Source organism: Myxocyprinus asiaticus, chromosome 39, assembly GCF_019703515.2.
Source record: "Myxocyprinus asiaticus isolate MX2 ecotype Aquarium Trade chromosome 39, UBuf_Myxa_2, whole genome shotgun sequence".
NCBI lineage: Eukaryota > Metazoa > Chordata > Actinopteri > Cypriniformes > Catostomidae > Myxocyprinus > Myxocyprinus asiaticus.
This window is the reverse complement of record NC_059382.1, coordinates 12710341-12734900: the sequence shown is the minus strand read 5'-3', so window position 1 is coordinate 12734900 and position 24560 is coordinate 12710341. Positions and strand designations below refer to the sequence as shown.

The 24560-nt window shown below is 38.0% G+C and overlaps 1 protein-coding gene across 14 annotated transcripts in view; it reads right to left on the bottom strand.

Moving 5' to 3' along the window:
- LOC127430227 (RNA-binding protein Musashi homolog 2-like) overlaps positions 1 to 24560 on the bottom strand; it is a 405789-nt gene that overhangs the window by 72100 nt on the left and 309129 nt on the right. For all 14 annotated transcript variants that reach the window (XM_051679847.1, XM_051679846.1, XM_051679845.1 and 11 more), the window contains exon 9: positions 7787 to 7901. In XM_051679847.1, coding sequence (XP_051535807.1) covers positions 7787 to 7901 — 115 coding nt within the window. The remainder of the gene's footprint in view (positions 1 to 7786; positions 7902 to 24560) is intronic.

Sequence of the window (24560 nt, the reverse complement as noted above, 5' to 3'; positions counted from 1 at the left end):
TAAGAAAAAGTGGGATGCGACCCAACACACATGCTCAAGTTGTTGCACTGCCAGCATTGAACGACAGGCCACCGCATGTCCCTCTTTACCCGGCTACAGCCCAAAGACCCATTGTTCTTATTCTGTCACAATGGCTTATTACAATGTGAGCTGAGGCACTAATTATCTGGCCAGGTTTCAAACAGAAGACAAAAATTTTTTTTCAAGCAATCGAACATATCAGTCATATTGTTGATGCAAATGCCAGAGGGAATGCAATATGTTCATGTGAGAACAATATATATAGAGCATTAGGATGAATTCTGCTGTGCTCTATAGAAAGTTTGCAATTTGGCGTTTTCATCAGAGATTAGATCGCTATACTGCCATGAAAAGGCAACTACACATTTTGTCAAAATTGAGGAATGACCAAAATTGGGTCTCTTAGACGGATATGTCCTATGACAGTCAGCTTGTGGTTCAATTATGCTCAGATTCAGAGAAAACGGAGCAAGACTATTTTATAATCCACATTTGCCTGGACAATCCAAAAATTTTGAAGCCATCTGTCTCCATTTCAATGTTGTGGTTACTACGTTTTGGCTTGTATGGCAGTGTAGTCTCACACCAGCCCCATTTCTTCTCCCCAAAAACAGCTTTAGAAACACCTGAGATCTCTAGTCTGTAATAGTTATTGGCTGTGTGCAGTGCGAGCTCGCGCCGACTGATCGCTAGTGGCTTATCCTTGGCTCTCGGCCACAAATGTGAGGTGGTGTTGAGGAGAATAAATATACTTCACCTTAAGTTAGGCCAGACATAACTTGGATCAATTCAGTTTGACATTGCAGAGACAGACTGGTGGGAAGTAGTCTATGTGAAGATATTGATCCTGTCAAAGTTTCTTTGGTGAGGGTCAGCACTATAGTAGAGGCTTAAAAGAAATAACTTGCTTTTATGAAGTTTTCTGTTTTTATTGACTGCTTCTGAAAAGAGGCTTTTTGTGCCATTTGCGGTAAAGGATATGGAAACCACAGAGTCAGTTTTAAAATCAAAGACCATTCTTGAGGAGAACTCAGTTCCGAGGAAATGGGGGAGAAGAGGGGGAAGGGATAAAAGTATTAAAAATTCAGTACTAATGCCTGATTACACAGAAAAGTGATGTAGAACTCACTTGACACATCAGAAGACAAGTTACAGATATACAGTATATAAGAAATTAATGTCTATCCTTTTGGCATCATAACCTCATTTTAAAACTGATAGTTCCAACTCTAAATTCTGATTGGATTAGTCATTCAAAGCTGTTGTATAATGAATGTAAATGCACACCTATGACTGCACATTCTATATTAAAGGGATAGTTGACCAAAAAATTTAAATTTTGTCACCTTTACATTCCTTTCTCCTGGATATAAGGCAGAATGTAACCCTAGTTCACCATTCACTTTCATTGTATGGAAAAAGATGCAATGAATGTGAATGGTGACTGAGGTGAACATTCTGCCTATTGTAACATCTTTTATGTTCCATGGAGGAAAGAAAGTCATACGGGTTTGAAGCAACATGGGTAAATTATATTTTCAATTTCAGGTGAACCATTCCTTTAATGCACCAGGTTGCTATGTTGCTTGGCAACCATAAACATCCTACAGTTAGGATAATGCACTACATTACTTTTTAAAAGATTTGTTTAGTCAGATTATTATTAATAATAAATTGGACTCATCACATCTGTGTCTTTTATCATATTGCTATTGCCAAAGCCACTCAAGTATGTGCATTACAGTCATTTTTTTCCACAAGTAAAGCCATTTTAAGCACTCCCCTTGATGTTATACCGTAATAAAATAAATGTAATGTGCAGCATATTGCGACTTACTGCTTTAGTCTCAACTTGTGACAACAATTCTTGAATTGAACAGGATCCTGCCACTGAACTACACACTTAACAATCACATTATTAGTTCTCAAGGTGTTGTTTGCCACAAGGAGGCCATCTTTAACTTTACTCTTTGTGAGAGCTGTATCACATGTTTGCAAAGTCTTAATATCTGGGCTCCTCGGTCTCTCTCGAGACTACAGCGGCTCTGTGTACTCTGCTCTTAAGGATGAGCAAGAGCCAGACGCACAGACTAAATATACATGACACGGGCTTTTCATATGACATTTAGAGAGATCACTTTAAATGTAGAGGGATGGGGCTTTGTTGACAGTAGGGGATTAACATAGTGGTAGGGCCAGCACCTATGGGAACAAAATAGAGGAGCCACAAAGCTGTTGAGGAACATTGTACTTTAATTTCAAAGTCAGATAGATGATTAAAAAGAGAGTAAAATAGGCAGTCGGGGTTGGGTGGACTATTGTTTTGTCCGACCAATGGCAGATGGGGAAGGCAGACAATCAAGAACTTGTTTGGAAACAGCCATTATTTTTTGTAATTCCTTTTAAAGATGCTATTAGCACAGAAATTACACACTTCACCTTTAAACTACAGTATATGGCCCTCGGGATTGTACTGTATATAGCCCCATACCCACAAATAACGGCCTGCTGTTCACCAGTGAAGAGATTCATAATAGTCTGTATACACAAAACCTCACACGTAAGGTAGCATTTCCCCCAGAAACATTCCTCCACCTCCTCATCAAAACTATTCAACTCAACTGTCAGACTTAAATGGCTCTCCTCTGTGTTTAATGACCAGGCTAAGCCTTGACATCGAGCTGTGGGCATAACAAAGGGGAAAGCCATGAGACCAGCACCTGACGCGCCAGGCCGCCACGACTTTGCCGTCCAATAATAAGTGGCAAGACTGCATGTAGCAGTCAAGGCCTCTCAGTGGGAGACAAGAAGGAGCCAAATGAGACGAAACGCGAGGGGGAAGAGAGAAAGGTACCTGAGGCTGGGTAGAAGACTCATTGAGCCATGCCGTCACCACGGCAGGCACCTTCCGTCTCCCGGCAACGCAGTAAATAAAGACTGTCACTTAATCTGGCCTAGTGGCGACGGCCTCGCCCTCTTATTTGCGTTATTAATATGCATGCTAATGCACCCATTTTATGGCTCAACAGTTTCGATTCACTGTAAAATCAATTATCCATCTGGTAAAGCTGTACTTTGCGCCGGCTGAGATGTGTATTAATTTTAGCAAACATACATGAGGCCCAGCACAATAAAGATAAATAGCTCGATTAGGTGTGGTAAACACCGTTGCTCAGAGCAGAGCTCTAATGAGATTTCGACACATAAGGAATTGCAGTTCTTTAAATAATGAGCCTTGTTGATTTTTGTATGCAAATTAGCAAAAGGATTGTTTCGCTGTCCTGCTTTCCAATTTCATTTAGATAAGACAGTGTCGCAATCGAGTGAGCGTGACCCCTTTAACCCGCTCCCACTGTCTCCTCTTTGCAATTTGCTCCATCTTCCTCCCTTGCTGTTTGTTCAACACTGATCTGCTTTAAACCCTAATAAGCTCATGACACCCACTTGCGGCATAATTTCATCAACCTCAACTCGAGTCAACTTGAGCTGACATCATGCTGTTGGCACTGTAGACACCAACGGAAAGAAGTCGGATGATATCATGGACTACTAAAATGCTAGGGATTTTTGGATCTTGGCACAAAGTCTTGATGTGGCTGTGATACGTTCGTAGTTGAACCCTTAAATAAATAACGGCTGCTAATGTTTATTTTACTTTCGTTTTTTTTTTTTTTTTTTTAAAAGGAATAGTTCACTCAAAAATGAAAATTCCATAATAATTTAGGCAACGTCCACACTAATACAATTTCGTTTGAAAATGCTTTAATTTAGCTGTTAACGGCTCTCATATATACTAGATTGGCGTTTTCCTCCACCGAAAACAGAGACTTATGTTTCCGTATTCTTTGAAAAATGACACAAATTTAGTTAAACAAAAACAAATTAGTGTGGATGTCACCTTCGAGTCGTTTCAAAACCGTATGACTTTCTTTCTTATGCAGGACACAAAATGACATTTTTTAATGAATGTAATGGGTTGTCTTTAGCCTTAAAAAAAAAAAAAAAAAAAAAAAAAAAAAAAGTATCCTAAAAATAAAAGCCCCAGTACATTTTGACTTGCAAGGCATAGTCTTTTGACCGCGACCAAATAAAGACGCGGTCGCCGTATGTGTACTACGACTGCTTTTTGGTACCTTTTAGTACAGTCAACAGCAGGCGCACGCACCGACGATGCATGTTGAGAAAAACCGGGCCATGCAGGAATAGTCCACGCAGACTGGGCTGATGATGAAATTTGCGTCATGCATTCTGTGCGTGGAGCATTTAGCACAGTGCCCAACTGAAGTATACATTTACATTTATGCATTTGGCAGACGCTTTTATCCAAAGCAACTTACAGTGCCCTGATTACAGGGACAACCCCCCTGGAGCAACCTGGAGTTAAGTGCCTTGCTCAAGGACACAATGGTGGTGGCTGTAGGGATTGAACTAACAACCTTCTGCTTACCAGTTCAGTGCTTTAGTCCACTACACCACCACCACTCTAAGTATAATTTGGCCTTAAGTCTTCTGAAGGCATACAATAGGTTTTGGTGAGAAACAACCCAAAATGTAAGTTTTCTATGAGAAAAGCTTGTTAACAGTGGCTCACGTGCTTACCTGTGAACTAGCGTTGTTTTTAGCGCTGAACAAAGGATGTTCCTGTGTGACCATGTGAGTCACTGTAAACAAGCTTCTATCAAAATGGAAAAAAAGAAAGTCCTTTAAGTTTGCATCGAAGGTGCACTCAGTTTACTCAAGCAGAAGTATTACACATCGAAAAAAAAAAAAAAAGAAGTGTACTTCTTAAAAATATGTTTAAAATCATCACACTCACATGACATGAAGAATTTGGTACCAAGCGAATACTACTCGTTTTCTCTCTCTTACCCCTCTGTTATTGGACACTTATCTGCTTGAAATAAAATTAATCTTGGCTGACTGCAAATAGTGCATTTTACAATGGTATTTGTAACCGAAAACTATAACTTTAGCATGATGCTCTATCCATGCTTCTAAGATGTCTGCAATCCAGGACACCTTTAATGATTATAACACCGCTTTGCAAACAGAAGGATTACACCCTCCTTTGAGGTCAGTTTGTTGAAATCATGGGTTCAAAACACAACTTTACTTAAATTTTCCTCTTCATTTAGCACTATAATGTGGAGACTTTCTCTGGTGAGAGTAGGTTAGGGTTTTGGTTGGGCTAGAAGCAGAGCTGGCTGAATATCAATATCATATTTCATGCGGGGCCGGCGAGGATGCTTCATCAAGTCACATTACAGGCAGGACGACCTCTTCTGCAGCTTCACCCATTAGCTGCCATTCGCATTCTGCACGAGGCATCAAACGATTTATTTGCTTCAGTTACTTTCAGCAGACGATCAATCTCACAGTAATTATCTCTCGTCACGGGAGCTGGGTGGGGGGGGGGGGTGAGAGGTGGGTATTCTTGTCTGAATTTACGTTTCCTGTCCTCCTGACATAAGTCAAATTTACAGAGAAACATCAAGACGAGCTTTGCGGCTGTCAGGATGATGGCTCGTTGTGTTTGATGGCTTCCAGAGCTCGTTTATGTGATAGCGACGCATGCGTATCATATCCATGTAGACTTTGAGCGAGGCTCCCAGCAGAAATGCAGAAAAGTTTCAAACTGGCATGGCAGTTGTAGAGTCGCTAGCAGAGCGTGGCAGCATTAACGCAAATGCAGAGCTCTCTCTGAGGAACACTTTCAATAGGCCGTTGCCTCTCCCTGTCTGACTGTTCCAACATCATGATTTGGCATTTTGTTCTTTGAGTTTACAGTGATGCTCTTGTTCCACACCATCAAGCTCAGCTTCTGTGTTTAAAATGTGCACAGACATATTTGGGGGCATCAGTCTGAAACGACCATTTGTCTATGAGGTCAACATGAAACAATGCTTGCTCTAAAATCCCACCCAGTGGTTATTTATGATCTAGATTCACATCAACATGGACTTTTCCCTTAAAAAAAAAAAAAAAAAATGTAACCAGGCTAAGCTGGTTAAATATCTGGTGGTATATCAGCCTGGCAAAGCTGGTCTTCAGCTGGTTTAGCAAGTCTTAGCTGGTCTCCCAAGCAGACCAGCTAAGACCAGCAAAACAAGTTTGGGCTGGTTTAAGTAGTTTTTTCTCTGCAGGGTTAATACAAGTAAATGAAAATAACTTGCTGTCTTCAAAATGACTTTCTAGTTTGGCTGACATCTCCAGACATTTCTAGTTGATTCTCACAAATGTTGTCAAGAAAATTTCCTGGTCCTATTTTCCTCCAAAATCAAAAGAAACAAATAAGAAGTTACATTTTGCATATAGAAAATGAGTCCTATTTTAAAGGTGCACTCAGTAATTTTTTCCCCATTAAAAAAGTTTTTACTTCTAAAGAAATTAATTGTAATTTTGAAATTTATGTATAAAATCATGACCACTCATACGAGATGAGGTCTTTAGTCATATCAGTAACTTTATAAAAGCTGTTTTATTCTACATGGAGAGGGTCTCCTCATGAGGGCTGCCATTTTAAAAATCACATGATCAGCTGAAAACTACTCAATCTCAGAAACCATTTTGTTATTGGACACTTTCACTCTTGGATTAAATTAATCATGGCTGATTGTGAATAGTGAATTTCTACAATGGTAATTAAAATTCAGGGGTAAAATGTGGGAGTAAAATGTGTTTAAATGTCTTCAAAATAATGTCACAATGCAAAAAAAAAAAAAAAAAAAAATTAATGGTCTTAAAGGGATAGTTCACTCAAAAATATGAATTGTCTCATCATTTACTCACCTCACCCTCATGCCATCCTAGATGTGTATGACTTTCTTTCTTCAGCAGAACATAAACAAAGATATTTAGAATATATCTTAGCTCTGTAGGTCCATGCAATGCAAGTGAATGGGTGCCAAAATTTTGACGCTCCAAAAAGCACATAAAGGCATCATAAACGTAATCCATATGGCTCCAGTGTTTTAATTCATATTTTCAGAAGTGATATGATAGGTGTGGGTGAGAAACAGATCAATATTGAAGTTCTTTTTTTGCTTGAAATTCTTCTCCCTGCCAGTAGGGGGCATCACGCATGAAGAATGTAAAAGTGATCTGTTTCTCACCCACACCTATCACATCGCCTCTGAAGATACAGATTTAATCACTGGAGTCTTATGGATTACTTTCATGCTTATGTGATTTTTGAAACTTCTGAATTTTTGGCACCCATTCACTTCCATTGTATGGACCTACAGAGCTGAGAAATTCTTCTAAAAATCTTCACTTGAGTTCAGCAGATACATACAAATCATATGCATCTGGGTTTGCATAAGGGTGAGTAAATAATGAGAGAACTTTCATTTCTGGGTGAACTATTCCTTTAAATGTCGGCTTCATTTTCTTGATGCAAATTGTTTTAATTTGGGGTTAAATATGACCAGGACATTTTCTTGACAGGTTTTGTGAGATTCACCCTCTTATTTTTCAACTCCTCCTCCAACCATATATATAAAGACCATACCATCTACCTGGTCCATTTTGATATGGAACACCCACTTTACACGATCCAATCAAACCTCAAATAATAAAATGAAGTCCTGCTGTAAATTTTGTCCTCATTGAATATCTTGTTTCCCTTGGAAATACTTCACATTATGTACAAAAATTGGGTTGTGAACACTAAGTCGTGAAGGCTTTAAAGAAGCATACAGGTCAATGAGTAATTGACAGGGTTATTTATGACTAATTGTAAGCAAGAATTTAAGATGCCACTTACTCAGCATGCCCATTCCCAGCATGAAGGCGTCCATGGTGTAGGGCAGGCCTCTGGCTCTCCCCCGTGTCCCTGGAGGAAACATCACTTCCTTCGGCTGGGCCTTCTTACATTCTACCTGTGGACAGAGCACAAAATATGACATTCAGTCCAACTACTTTCTCGATGGAGACCACTTATTACATCGAGGACCTGTCTACCCGTTACAAATGTCCAGCCCACAGGAAATAAGAAAAATGCTGTTCATATTTGGCTTGTGTCACCTTGCAGACATAAACTATCAGGGCTCTCACTTGTATATCACTTGTTGACAAAATGAATAAAACAAACAAACTGTATTTCAGCTGGTAATGCACTGCCTTAACGTCACCGCAGTTTTTCGAGAGCACTTTTGATGTTTGTGTGTTTATTAAGATATGCCGTGTACTGTCTTTGGGCAAAGAAAAAAACACGTTTTTGTGAAAAAAGAAAGTTGTTTTTATTTTCTGTTTTTCCTGTGAATTTTCCCCATCATCCCCTCCTGTCTTGCCACTTTAATCAGGTCCTCATCATTGAACCATTTCTACCCCGGGCACTTCTTTCTGATCACCCCCCTTGCACCCCCAAACAGCTCCCTGCCGCCTTCGACTGATAATTTTCCTGCTGTGCTGACTGACATTTCGCCCTCCTCCACAATGCACAGTAAAGAGCCTGCTTATGACAGAACACACAGAGTGGGTGTCAAGAGTGGCAGACCAACCGCAAACACCGGCATCAAAATTAAGTGCAGCACCGGAATGAAGGATCCGTGGGTTTGTGATAGTGACATGGTAAGAAATGTCAACCACAACATTGCTCAACAAAACATCCATCAACAAAAGCTCAACCACCTGTGAGTACAAGCTAGGCTTTATCTAGTCTTTTTATCCACTGCAAAAGATCTGGTTTTGACTGTGAATTATTTTGGTCAAAAGTTGCCCACTTAGACAGAAAGAGCTGTCTGACTGACATTTTAAACGATCAATCACAGTTGATATTGTTTTTACGAAGCATTTAGGGGCAGGTTTATCTAAGGCGACATCCACACTAATATATTTTTATTTGAAAACGCTTATTAGATTCTTAATGTCATCGTTTTACGAAGTATGCGGTTATGGAGATCATTTCTGAATCAAGACCTCAACATGACGAGAAACGTGAAGAGAGCAAAATCAATCCGTTTTCAAATATAAACGCATTAGTGTTAGTGTGGGCATGGTCGAGATAAATTATACCACAACAATAGATTGTTATGGAAAAAATAAAACTTAACGCCTTTCAAAAGTCTTTTTCTACGTTTTCAGTGAAGGACAACCACTGTTTTAGTGTCGAATAGAGGCGTAAACATATAGAAATGAATGCGTTGTCATATGGAATCGTATCAGTGAGGATGTGGCCTTTATTTCACTATGTTTACACCTCTCATCCACACTAGAACTCCATTTTCCCAGACCAAAAATGAAGTTGTTATAAAACTGAAAATGGATTTTTCAAATGAAAACATATTAGTGTGGATTTTTCAAATCTTCTATAGAAATTCTGATCATCCACTGTGCGAAAACTATAATTCGATCAGTTCTAAAAGACATAGCACACTAAGGAAATGTCCACGCTAATCTGTATTCATCTGAAAACTCTGTTTTCAGTTTCCTTATGTCGTTGTTTTCCAAAGTGTAAAATGTATTTTCAAAAGGTCTCAAAAACAATGCGTTTTCGACCAAAAAAGTTTTAGTGAACATCTTGGTCTTGCTTTAGGGATGTTGTAAAAACCCTAATCAGCTTAAAATGTCTTTTTCAAGCCAACATACAGTAATAATAACAGGCTATTTCACTGGCATAACTAATGAAACAAAAAGAAAAATCCAGTAACTTGCTACTAAAACCCTCAAACAAAACTCTGGATATGTTCCAAAGATTTGATGTCACTAACATTGCAAACTTTGGCGAATCCAGTGATTATTTCACCCTCAAAAGTGCTCGTTATATCAACCCAATACACTGTAAACATAACTTTGTTTCCAGGTGGACATAGTGTATATAAAAAGGCTTTATTCCTCTTCTCGCAGTTTTTTTTTTTTAAAACCAACCAATCAGATTAACGCTTACTATATCCTAAAAATGTATTCCAGTTTTATATGTGGTGGGCGGTTGGTGGGCATGCAATCTGAGACTTATCCTATAGGCTTTATCTAAGACCAGTGAAGACACAGATGACCAGGAGCCTTTACAAAATATCTAGAGTTCTGGCATACTAACCACAAACTTGCCACACATTTACTGCAAATTTGCCACTCATTATTTTCACATTCAAATGAGCTTGTGATTTGCCACAAACGTTTGGCAGAAGTTTTCAGCTCTTCACCGGTAGTGGTGAACCTGCAGCAAACCTTTGGCAACAATGGACAATTTGCTGCAAGTTTGCCGCAAAGCTGATTTGCATGTGAAAATGATCAGTGGCGAATTTGCGGCAAGGTCCACTTTTCAACTGAATTATTCTGGCCAAGAACCACACACTTAGACAGAAGTGACTGAAATTGTTGTTTTGTTTATACGTGCTGGTGTGTCACATTCAAACTGTTGTACATAAAACGCTAAAGAAATTATGAGATATGTATGTCGATTTTGTGATTAGAATTTCTGCTAATCCAAAAGTAATACGTAATGATTATCTCATAAATAGAAAACTAAGCAGAATATATAGTTCTGCACATAAATCCCTAGTTTGCTCACTACTAAGCACATAAAATAAAGCTCTGAATATCTCTTAGTTATTAAACTTTTTAAATATCCATATTTTGGACTGTTATAACACATCAGCTCTCAAATACAAATATCCCAGACACATATGTGAAATGTATGATCTAATGGTAGGACTCCCCAATTAAAATCTAATACCTTCAAATATCTGGCAGAGTTTTCCAAATTAATTAATTCACTCTGTATGTAACACATCAAGCTAAGTGACTGCATGACAGTACATTGACCTTGATGTTAACAATGAGAGATAATATCCTTGAATTTCAGCACCTAAAGATAAAGGAAATCCAGATATCTGTTAAAGATAACACCTCCATTTTCTCAAATGACCTTATATGTCAACGGAAGCATTAAAAGAACATTTTATTTTCACGCCGTAAGTGAGCAAACTCTAGACATCACAACACAAACATCGATGTCTTGTTTCCAAAAATGAGCACATAAACCATCAAGCACTCATAATAAGTATTCAGGTCCTGAGGACTTCTCCAAATACAACATGCCTCCATTAACCACTGGCACTAAAAAGTGTGTGTGTTGGGGAGGGAGAGACAAGGAGAGTGTGCGTGTGTGTGAGTGTGATGCGTGTAATTATGTCAGTTTGTGGTTTCAGTGATGAGGCCTGCAATCTCTGTGTTGCTAATAGGCGAGGAAAGCCCAGCTTCCGATCTGACTGTCATCAATGGGCATTTAAGAGCCATGACTGCGGCTCCACATTATTACTTACCTAATTACCCTCGTCAGTCGAGGTAGGCCAATGATGAGCTCCCATACCTCGTTAATAAAAATACGAGAGCCTGTGGCTAATGACCTGAGAGCGCAGGGCGGCTCTGTTATCATGGCAGCACAGGGGAGGAAAGAGGAGGAGAAGACGAGAGAGAGGAGGAAAGGACAGGAGGGAGAACCGTTGATGGGTGGACGTTCTCACTTTTGGACCTAATGAAGTATAGGCAAAATCAGGACAATGCCTTTCAAACAAAGTCCATCTGAGGAACCTCCTAAAAACGATGCGCTAATGCATCTCTACTTTTGATATTTAGGCATTCGTGTGAAACTTGATTAATATATGTAACAGAATCCAGTGAAAAAGATCAGACACTCTGTGGTGCTCATGCAGGAAATGAGAGTTTGAATCCGGCTTGCAGCATTTCATGATTCCTTTCAGGGCTGGTACTAAATGCAATCTTTGAGGGACATTTTGATCTTTAGGGTAGGCAAGTGGTTGTCTCTTCATCCGACCAGGAGGGGGAGTGTCATACGTTTTTTTCTCCCCATAATTTCCTGTCCGTTCTCTACTCTCCTCTCAATATAAAGGTTGTAAAATGTCTATAAAAATATTTTTAAAAAAAAGTACAAATTTCCATGGGAACACTTTATAACTTTCATAAATAACATTATTAAACATGCATGTAAGTAATATATACATTATATACTGTACGCTTGAGATCACAAATGCACATTCAAAAATTAAGAAATGTAATCAAACTTTCAAGTTCGTATTTGAATGTGAATTAACTTATTTATATATTTGTGTTTCTTCAACTTCAGGCAATTTCATGTCCCAGGGGGTTGACTTTTATCAAAATGAAAAGATTAACTTTTTTTCTTTCTTTATGGTATCTGAAAGTCAGTTTAGTCGAGAAAAAAAAAAAAAAAAAAAATGACCAGGCCTTCATCATTTATTTTTGATAATTTTAAAATGCATTTTATGTACACATTTTACGGTTTTAGCTTAGTATTGAAAGTCTGGGTCGAGGACAATGGAAATCCATTATAAACATACAAATTATTAAATGTTAAGAAACTATGATAAACAAGATTGAAATAAACATTTACATTTTTATTGTGGAGAAATAATTTCCATCAACTTTTAGGACTCTCCCACAGTTGTTGCATCATATCCACCACACCAAAAAAATTTGTCTCTAAAAGTTAGTGTACTAGTTTAACAAGCCCACAAAGGTGATGCTTGAAATGAAATATGAGACAACTGATGTAAGTGTAAGTGAAAACTACAAAGACAAATCAAGGTAAATACCATCTGTGAGCAGAACATTTTTATATGGTGTTGTTTCCAATCAAGCTATATTTTCTCGAATTATGCAAAAAGTGTGAAAATATTATTTAATTGTGTGTATTTAGTATAAATTAAATGTTAGCTATGAAAGTAGCCTTAGCAAGGCAAAGGAGTTGACCATTTTATTTCAGAAAAGATTAAAATGTAATTTCCATCACCATAATTGTCACCACAGAATTCTAATAAAATGTATTAAACATTAAAATTGTGTTCAAATGTTTGTTATAGGCCTGCATGCAATTTGTGCCAGCAGAATTCAACAGACTGCTCTGCATATTTCTGTAATATTCCAAATTCAACATGCCCTTTCACAGGCAAATAAGGGTAGCCTATAGAGATTTAACTCCGTTTAACACTTTAATATTTACATTTCCACTTAATTCCACAGATTTTTTTTCCAGCACTCATCACAGTCAAAAAAAGTGGAAACAAATTCTGTCTAGTCCTAATGAATAAAACTTTTTATAAAGTGTTACCAAATGTTTTATTATTACCTTTATCTGTCATTCATCATGCCACCTGTTTTACCACAAATTGCCACACAGAGACTTCAAAGTGTTCTATGTTTGTTTATGTGTGTACTGTACCTGAGGTAAAAACCCCATTATATCTCACATCCACAGTTCACCCCAAAGAGCAAGTTAAGTGGACGTCCAGGCCAGAGAGGATGACAGCAGAGATGAGAACAGGGTGCATCCACTCGCCTTGCTAATTGTCGGAAAAATCATGAGCAGGAACACAGTACCGGTGGGCAGGAGCAAATGTGGCCATTAGTGTCGGTGTCCTCGGCAGAGCCGGTGTGAGAAGGCAAGAGGTGTGAGACAGGATCGATCTGCTCCAGAGAACACACACACGGCTTATTAGCCGGCTGGTTAGGGATAGATTAGATCCAATCTGCTAATCTGACGCCCTGACCTTGTGACAAGAGATGTCACTCACACAAAAACTTGTTTTTGACTTTGAAAAGAGGGTCGTTCCACAGAGAGGACTATTTTAAAGATACTGGGTCTCATTCACAAACCTGTGTGTGAATATATACAGTATATATATATATATATATATATATATACACTACCGTTCAAAAGTTTAGGGTCACTTACTCACTCTTTATTTATTTTTTTCACAATGTACTCTTGCCATTTTCTCACCCAACTTCTTGAGGTATCACCCTGGGATGCTTGTTAAACAGTATTGAAGGAGTATACTATACTATATGCTGGGCACTTAGTGGCTGCTTTTCTTTATTATTTGGTCCAAGTCATCCATTTCAAAACCTTTTTTTTTAAATAAAATTTTCATTTTGTAATTAAATACATTTATATGTTGGCACAATTATATTTTTGTCTACAAAACTAATTTCAAACCTTTAAGCATACACCTTCAGATCAAAAGGTTTTTAAGATCATGAGAAACTTTTTAGGCAAGTGACCCCAAACTTTTGAATTGTAGTGTATACATATATATATATATATATATATATATATATATATTTAAACAATATCACACAATCAAAAGTGTGATATGGCCCTACATCAGCACTGCTGTGATTTGACCGCAGGCATGAGGCCATAGGCAATCACAGCAGTGCTGATTTAGGGCCATATAGCACGATTGCGAGTGTGATATTGCTTATATACAACAGTTCAATGAACAAGTAAATAAAAATAAAACAAAATAGGAAAATAATAGTATGGTCATAAAAACGCATTTGTGCATGGAACTACTTTCTTATGCCACCATTCAGAATCTGCCATTGCTGGTTCAAACAAATGATGTGTCCAAGCCTCTCAAAAACATCACTTTAGAACTACTAGTATCATGGCTTGGGCTGTTTCTAACATGTTATTGGAGAAACAAGAATGTATGTGTGTGTGTGTGTGTGTGTGAGAGAGAGAGAGAGAGAGAGAAAGAGAGAGAGAGATGGAGCGTGTGCGATCACCTGTTGATGATGCTGTAGTTTGTTAGTCAGCTTTCTGAAGATGGTGAAATTCATCCTATTTTCTCAGTGGAAAAATCAATACACACACACACACACACATATATATGCATGTGTATTCATGTATTTATACTTGTACACAATTATTAGTGAATGAGACCCACTATGCTGCTTACTGCTAAGGCACCTTGATATAAGGCAATATTTCATAATAAAGTGGAGTTAACAGTCTGACAATTGTTTGCTATATAAATCAATCACAGTGCAATAACAACAGACCAGAACATGTGTAGGAGACAATAAAAATCAATAAATCACAATAACCACTAAACACCTCACATTTAAATTTAGCTCCTTAAAGCAGATTTGCTTCTTTTGAAGCAAGAAAAAAGTTGTTCTCCTCTGACGGAGTATAAAGAAAGAATGAATCAGAAGGCTGATTCATTCACTCTCTATTCTACCATTAGAAGTGCAGAACTGCAAAACGCCAGGCCGCCTGCCTGCCTCGATCTCGAGACTTTGGGATCACATAATGCCTAACATGAAAAGAACTAAGCCAAACTCAATAAATAAATATGCATTCTAAACAGACAGTGTCCTGTGGAACAGGGACACTTTCACAGGTCCTGCTGCGCTGAGATTGTCACAATAATGGAGTTGGTATTCTCTGCGCCTGCTGTATATATTTGAAGTGGGCTGCCTGAGGAATCAGTCTTATTTCCGCCCTCTGTGGCGCTGGAGATCATTCATAAAGCCAGACAGAGAGGCAAATCGACTGGACCCCCCTCATTCAGACATCCATTTTTCATCTCTCAATGGATCATGAGAAACACTTTTCACCATTAAAGTAAAGAATCGAACTTTACAGACTGTCAACAAATAAAGCAGATCAAGGGATCTGGCTTTTACGCTATACAGTATAAACAGTATTTATCATGATTGCAAGGCAGAATGGTATTGATATTCCTCAAACATTCTGTTTTTTTTCTAAAGCCCCAGCCCCAAGTATTAAAATTCTGCAATTAATTTGTAATTCGTAAAGGCACCATATTGATATTCCTCAAACATTATGGTTCTGTTTTATTTTAAACTGCTGTCCCTAAGAAATACAATTCTGCAATTGACAGTCTGAATGGCTTATTACACAAACTCAATTCAAACTTTTAGTAGACTTCAGTCTTAGGTTTGCTATATGTATTTAATTCTGAAAATGCAAGTCTATTTTTTTTATCTTGTGATTGTGGATAAGCATGGAGCCCCTTAGAGAACAGGGAGGGTATTTACTTTCTGAAGCAGTTTTGCATGCCCTTGCAGTAGTTTTGGATTCCCTTGCAATAGCTTTATCCATACCTTATGAAAATGAACCTTGGTTTCACTACAGTAACCAGTTCAATTACGATGTTTGTAGTAACACCACCAACCACAGAAATTACCATGGTTTTACTACATTATTTATATTTTAACCATTATATTTGTAGTAAAACCATAGTAAAAATAAATGAAAACCAAAACGTTTTAAACGTAATAAAAATAAATCATTCTGCCAAAAAAAAAAAAAAAAACATGGTTGCTACAGTTTTACTATTAACTCCATGGTTAATTTGTGAAACATGTACCAAATGGTTTTTAAAACGGGTTCCTACAGAGAAAAACAAAAAGGTAACTGCAGTTTACTAATGTGAAGTTATGGTTAATTCTCTTAAGGGCATGTTTTTTTTACCATGATACTTGTACCACAAACCAACCATTGTGTTACTAGTAAAACTGTAGTAACCATGTCTTCATTTCGTTCATTCTTTCTCTTTTTTTAATTTTTTTCCTTCTTTCTCTTTCATTCTTTCCTTTTTTTGACAGAATGATTTTTATTACCATAATTTAGCTTTTCTTGTGGTTTTACTATAAATGTAATGATTAAAATATTGTTACTGTACTAAAGCCACAGTTAATTTGTGTAAGGGATAGATAAAGCTATTGCGTGAGAATTAAAAATAATTGTAAGGTAATGCAAAACTTAGACCTATTGTGAGGGAATGCAAAACCTTTTTTAAGGGAATGCAAACTACTGTGAGGGAACCTAACACTTAGCATAGTTGCCATAGTTTCTGTTAAAAAATAGTTTTGGCCGTTACTACAGTTATTTTTACAACTGAAACACCGTAACCACTACTGTAAAACAAGATTTAGCCAGAGATCCTTTATACTGAGTTTTTATCATAGGAGAGAGCGTAACGTCAACTTGTGTGTTACAACAGTAAGTCACTGTTTGTGTATACCATACAAATGAGTGGGGAGAGCCTTAAACTGACACCTACTGTCACAAAATTATCCGGGTCTTCTCTTATAAAACACAACTTTTATTGTAGTAAACTCTACACACATTTAAAGGGATAGTTCACCCAAAAATGAAAATTCTCTCATGATTTTCTCACCCTCATGCCGTCCCAGATGTGTATGACTTTATTTTTTCTGCAGAAAACAAATTACGATTTTTAAAAGAATAATTCAGCTCTGTACGTCCTCACAATGGAAGTGAATGGGTACCAACATTTTGAAGCTCCAAAATCCACATAAAGTGTGCATAAAAGTAATCTATACAACTTTAGTGGTTAATTCCATGTGTTCAGACACGATATTATAGGTGTGGGTGAGAAACAGATCAATATTTAAGTCATTTTTATCCTCTCTTCCCAGTAGGGGGCGATATGCATTAAGACTGTGAATCACCAAACACAGAAGATGAAGAATGGGAAAGTGAATCTGAATTTAGGGGTGGACAATATGACCAAAATCTTATATCACGATCTCACTAATTTTATATCACGATAACGATATAGTTTCAAATAAAAATAAAAAAAATCTATAAAAATTGGTTTATATATTAAATAACCATATTGTAATGCCTATTTTTGAAAAAATCAAGTCATTGAATTAAATACTTCAGAAATGGAAATGACTTCCTCTTATATAATTTTCTCTGTATTCGGAACTTGACAAACAGAGTAAAATAATAATAAGAGTAATTCGGTGGTATTCAAAAAGTAATCAACCGTACCAAAAGCTACATTTCACATTTCAGTCTGATGTTGTTGACTAGTATTATTATTATAAAACACTTCATTAGGCTCTTAATGGTTTAAGTCATCTCTGTAGACAATATTTGAATATCTGAAAGCAAAGCCGGTTTGTTTTCTAATATCTAACATCATTTGAACTGAATTTTATTAAGGGTGATGATGTGTAGTTTAAAACAGTGGTTCTCAACCAGGGGGCCGGGACACACTAGGGGGCCTCAGCACACTTCTAAGGGTGCCTCAAGAAAATGTATTTAAAATAAGAAATATTAAAATAATTCAACTTAATTAAAATGCTAAAAAAAAAATACTTTAAGATGTATGCCTACAAATTATAAACAGACTCTTTTTGACACTTCTAGAATCCAAAATTATCCATGATTAATTATTTTAATCAGACATGTCTAGTTTCGGGCGAGGGGGCCTTCAAATTTCATCTTGAACAGTGGGGGGCCATGGAGTCAAAAAGGTTGAGAACCACTGGTTTAAAAAATCTGCATGACAGATACGCATAATTGTTAGCGCATGACACATTGTTTTAGCCGTTTTCCTCGTCAGTGTTGGTTAGGATGTCAGGCGCTCTCGCCGTTTGAGATGTCTGACTTTCTCCATAGCGCTTTAATGTATATATATTAAAAAAACTAAGTAGAATTCAAATGGGTCACACAAGTTTTGAAGTTTGTGCCGCGATAGAGAGAAACTGGATTGAGTAGCACAAGTGTCTGTGGAGCCCAATCTGGAAGCCTGCTGGTCTTGCGCGCACGTTCATGCTTCAGAGGTAGCGTGCACGAAATTCACGTTAAACATAGCTGCGTGTGTCTGATGAGAAGCCTATTCAGAACATGAGATTAATGTCACTGAAAAATGGTCAGTACCTGAAAAACCATTTCTTCAATTCTCAGTCTCACATAAAACCACTTCGCCTTCCTCCTCCATTTCTCCGACAGAAAGTGTATCGCGTATGTGTTACGTGAATAGAATGAAGTGCATATTTCTTGCACGCGGTGGCGGTTTTGTGTAACCGTGATACAGACGATAATCCAAAATGTATACCGGTTGCCAAATTTCTATTTTATGTCTACCGGTATATCACCCACCCCTAACTGAAGTGAAGATTGACTGAGGACAGGGAGGAGAATTTATAGTAAAAAAGGACTTAAATATTGATCTGTTTCTCTCCAACACCTTTTATATCGTTTCAGAAGATATTGATTTAACCACTGGAGTATTTTTATTTTGTCCTTATGTGGATTTTGGAACTTCAGAGTTTTGGCACCCATTCACTTGCATTGTACGGACCTACAGAGCTGAGATATTATTCAAAAAATCTTCATTTGAGTTCAGCAGATGAAATAAAAGTCACACACATCTGGGATGGCATAAGGGTGAGTAAATGATCAGAGAATTTTCATTTTTGGGTAAACTATTCATTTAATTCCAAAAGAACTGTTTAGTGTATAACATGCTGAAGATTAGCAGACAGGTGGTCAATTGATTAATTAATGAGCTGTTTCCTCACAATAGCAGTTTATTCAGCACACTCAAGCATCCATAAAAAAAAAATGGCCTCTTGTCTCCTCGCCAGTGCACCGCCATAGAACGTCTATGTTATGCTACTTTATGCTAAGCGTGTAGACTCCCCTTACTAGAAGGGCTCTGATTTAGCTGGGTTGATGCTAGGGTGTTATGAGTGGTTGCCATGACATTGCAATGCAGTTGCTAACTTGTTCTGGGTGATATTTACCGTGTTGCTATGGCATTGCAGGGGTGTTCTGGGTGGTAGGTCAAATGTGCCCATCCCCCAAACTCTATGATATTCTGGTCCTTAGGTTTGGCTCATGTGCCTCCTTTAATTTTTTGTATTTTTTTGTGTTTTATTCTTCACCACACAAAAATGCAATTGCATAGAAAATAGCACTTGTTAAGCTTTCTAATTTGAGGTACTGTATCATTTATATCTACAGCACAAATGGTGCTAGTTGCAAACATATGCTAAAGGGTGGTAAAGTGGGATTTCTGTAGCATATGTCACGCACAGGAGAATCAAACTCTAATTTAAATTTAAAGTGGAAACAACTGTCGTCAATATGTAGATTTAAACAGATTCAAATAACAACTGAGTTACTGTAACCTCAAGCTGTCTTCTACAGGCCCTCTGTGTGTGTGTGTGTGTGTGTGTGTGTGTGTGTGTGTGTGTGTGGTCTCAAATCAACTACAACATATTTAAATTTTATCATAGCTCTCCCAGTGAACTCCTGTTACATCACTGCTCCAGAGGTCACCCACTATGGTGTTTTTTGTACAGTTCCCACAGATAAAACAGACATGAGAGGCCAGGCAGAGAGAGAGAGAGAGATAAAAAGAAAACAACCCCCTGCTCTTTTGCCCAGAGGCGGCAGAACTCGCGGCTTAACACTGAGGCATAATTCATCGCAACTTGAATTAAATTACATCGGAGACTTGGGGCTGCCGTACATTATTGATACACTTACAGCTATTCCATCTGACACAGAAATCTATATTCGCCAACAAAAAAGAACGCCTGTCAGAGGCTATTTATGCCTCCCAAACAGAATGTCTGTTTCAACAGCCTGTTACAGAGCGAACTCTGGTAACCACATAAAGATGGAAAAAATCAAGGCTTAGAAACCACCATTTAATCTGGGCTTTGCTCTGGTTTCATTTAAAAAGTGAAACATTCCCACACACACACAGATGTGTCTAGCATCTTCAGTACATATTTTACCATCTCATCTAAAGCGCTTTCTTTTCTATATGACATCCAGTGTCCAGAATAAACATTTTGCAACAACTGTCATTGGGAAGTAAATTAAAAACATTTACCAGCCATACATAATTCGTACTGGCTATAAAAAAAATAAAAATTATATATATATATATATATATATATATATATATATATATATATATATATATATATATATACACCGTATATATATATTTATTTTAATTTTTTTACAATTTGTAATGAGATGTATAGGCTTTATTTTTTGTCTTTATTATTTAGCTGTTTTTTTCTGTGCATATTAGCGACAAACAGTGCAGGTCATTGTCACTCTATTTGAAACTGCACTACTCACAAAAACGTGAAGCTGCATCATGATTTTGTTCCTTAAATTTTTACTTGCTTGCTTATTGCGAGGAATATACCTCATATTTATGTGTTACCACATTGAGAAAATAAAAACTTAAAGGGATATTCTCTCATCATTTACCAACCCTCATGCCATCCCAGATGTGTATGACTTTCTGTAAAACACAAATTAAGGTTTTTAAAAGAATATTTCAGCTCTGTATGTCCATACAATGCAAGTGAATGGTGACCAAAACTATGAAGGTCCAAAAGGGATATAAAGTCAGTACAAAAGTAATCCATATGACTCCAGTTGTTAAATCCATATCTTCTGAAGTGATATAATAGGTGTGGTGAGAAAGAAATTAATATTTAAGTCAGAGGACCAACAAAGCTGTGATATTCATCTAAAAATCTTTATTTGTGTTCTGCAGAAGAAAGAAAGTCATATGCATCTGAGATGGCACGAGGGTGAGTAAATGATGAGAATTTTCATTTTTAATCTCTTTAAGGCATTGTAGATATACTTACATCCAATGGTCAGTAACTTGCCTTTTAATCGGCAAAGCAATTTTTAACTTGTATTTTGTGCTTGGCGAGTATTAATTTAGGACTTTGGTGCGGGGGCGCATTAATGCACAGGCTTACATGGGCTGAAGCCCAGGGGCCAACAACTTGGGGCATTCACGGAATCCGCTACCCTATCCTCCCATGTTGATGTTCGCAGGAAGAGAGCATATAAATGCTGATACAAGCAAGGAGACGGTGCACAACAGTGAAAGCCGTCTGTGTAGCACAAGTGAAAGTAGTCCTGTAACCGTCAGACGACTGGCAGGAGGGCCTGAAGAACAATGAGCCCATGGGCCCTGAGGTAACTTAATGCGCCCCTGGTGACATCATAATGTGTTTTCAAAACAAAATCTTTATGACATCATTCCTCCACTGTGTTGTACTGTGTTTGGCAAGGTCAGAGAAAAATTCAAGTAGAGAAAACCGTGCTCATGCTTTCTTTCTTACTTTCCCTCTCTAATATAAACACGCACAAACTCTCAAACCCTGTTTTCTTTCTCTGTTTTTGTCCGCCCTTCTATTTAAGGCACAAATTTGCTGAATCTCCTCCTTTCTTTGTTGTGACATTTCGAAATCGCGGAGAGCTCTCCGGAAACAGCCAGCTCCATTACAGCCGGCTGAATTACTGTAATCTTTCCAATATCACAATTCCCTTCCATTAGGCCAACCTACTCTTAAGATCCTGTGGCAGGAGTGTGTAAATACATCTCCACACACCACACAAACAGTGATAATAAAATATCTATTAGACAAAAGGGCTAATCAGATCCGGGTGATTAGAGAGGGGATCAAATAAACTGACAAACTTCTAAACATGCTTAGCTGCTTATACAAATAGAAGAAAAAAAAAAGAAAAGAAAAAACTAATTTGTGGGCCCTGTAAAGGGTTTTCACACCTGGTTCATGTGCTTTGGATAGACCATTAGTGTTTCCATAATAATTAGATTATTTGTTTTCTGTTTTAACTGTCTGATAACAAACTAATACATTTCAACAAGATGAAAGTGTATAGTATCAACAACGGAATTGAAAAATTATGTTTTTTAAACAGGTTTCCAAACACTCGCCCCATCTGCAGTTGATTAGAAAACAGATTTTTTTTTTTTAAATGCCAATGCTTAACCCAGTGTTGCTGTTTTGGACTGGTAGGGATTTTCAAACAAACACAGAAATGTTTTGATACTGTCACAGTCATAGTGTTTACACTGTTCAGGGAAGCCCACCAACAAATGTCGCACTTATAGTCATCTCCGCATATTAAACTGAAATAGACGAAAGTATTTAGACATTGAAGAAATTACACACTTCAGCTTTAAACACACTTACCCAAGATGCTTGCATTGAAACATTTTACAAGGATCTTACATGAATTTAAAGGGATAGTTCATGCAAAAATGAAAATTATGTCTTCATTTACTCACCCCCATGTTGTTCCAAACTTGACAGGCTTGATTTGACACAAAAGAAGATGTTTGGCAGAATGTTATTCTCAGTCACCATTTACTTTCGTTGCATCTTTTTCCCATACAATGAAAGTGAATGGTGACTGGGGTGAACATCTGCCAAACATCTCCTTTTGTGCTCCATAGAAGAAAGTCATATGGGTCTGGAACAACATGAGGGTGAGTAAATGATGACAAAATTTTCATCCCGATGATTAAACAATGCTAAATATTATTACTATTCTTGCTTTAGTGTTTCATCTTAGCTTCAGTAAGCACAAATATCCCAGCTAAGCTAAAAACGATTCAAGCTCTAAGCTAACATTTTTAAAACCAACGTTTTTCAGCAAATCCAAATTCAGATGGTGGCGCATCTAACCGGACCCAGATGCGGTGCGTGCCTGCTAAATGAAGCAGGCATGAAAGCACACTAACTCTGCCCTGTCACCGCTGTTGGCACCACGTCTTGAAGATAGCTTCAGAGAGCCACAAGCCTTCAGGCAAAAAAAAAAAAGGCGGGAAAATAGGAGTAATTTTCTCCCATCCTGAACTGACACTTTTTCCCCTTCTCTCCTCACAGTGGTAGATTATCTTCCAATGATAGCGCAGGCTGGGGCCTCGGCGCGGCAAGGCGGACACTAAATTGGCCTGCCGACACTCTCGGCACTTATCATACATGCTAATGGACCGACTCGCGGTGGGCATGCAGCAAGTCGGCTAGGGCAAAGTGAGAGGAGGGTGGGAACGGTAACAGAAATCAGAAAGACAACCGCTGCTGTGCCCGCAGGAAGCAAGGGCACAGGCGGGGAGGACATGAGCAGAAAATTCACATCATTCAGCTGCAGGCACGGACGGCCATGATGTGGAATTGCTCTTTACGCATTAAGGGCGAGGAGGGTATTGACCGAGTACTTGATCGCTTAACAGCAGCGGGAAACGTAAAGAATGTCTTATGAATATGATGTGACTAGAGACGACTTATGTAGTCCATACTGTTCCAAGGTTAGAAAGGTGAAGATTCCCAGAGGGAGAGAGTGAGGCAGCGATAGACGGGCAAAAAGAGAGCGATAACACGTTTAGTCATACTGTATGTCCACGAGAACTCCCACACTGGGTTTACACGAGGTCAGGATACAGTCACTTCTTCCATGGTGTTAAACAGCCATCAGTCTATAAATAATGCTTCCTGACTTCGGGGCCAGTACCTAAAATAAGCATGCTATCGAACACTTCCCCACTCAACACACACAAACACATGCTCAGGGCATCTGCGGTCTAAACTGGTTGCAAAACCTTCACTTCAGCTCCAGGGCCTCTTTTGAGGGCATTTTCCAATGAACAAACTGCATGGACAGTGTTGAACTCATCCAGCTGTTCTATAGCCATCCAGGTAGTGTCAACCACTTATCCAGCCTAGCCAGATTACTTTCAAACACAGGGGAATTCACCAAGAATGAACTGTGCTTACTGATAGTGCTGTTTATTGGCATGTGCTGTGTGCATTATTTTAGCACACGGTTCACTAAAGAATCAGCTTTAAAAAATGCAGAATGTGTGCTTGTCTAAGCGGTCTGTCTGGATACATGCCCAGTAATAATGCTCTTCTCCATGATGAATAACTACTGCCATCATCAACAGAAAATGTACACAAACATCTCTTTTAAATGAAATTCCGGAAAGCAGGCGGTAATAGCACTACATTAATTGCGCGAGTTTTGTGAATAAGGCGCAATCTACAGTTTAATAAGCTTAATTTTCTTTTTAAAAAAGACACGTTTCTTATGAAAAAGAATGACAATGACTTAATTTAAA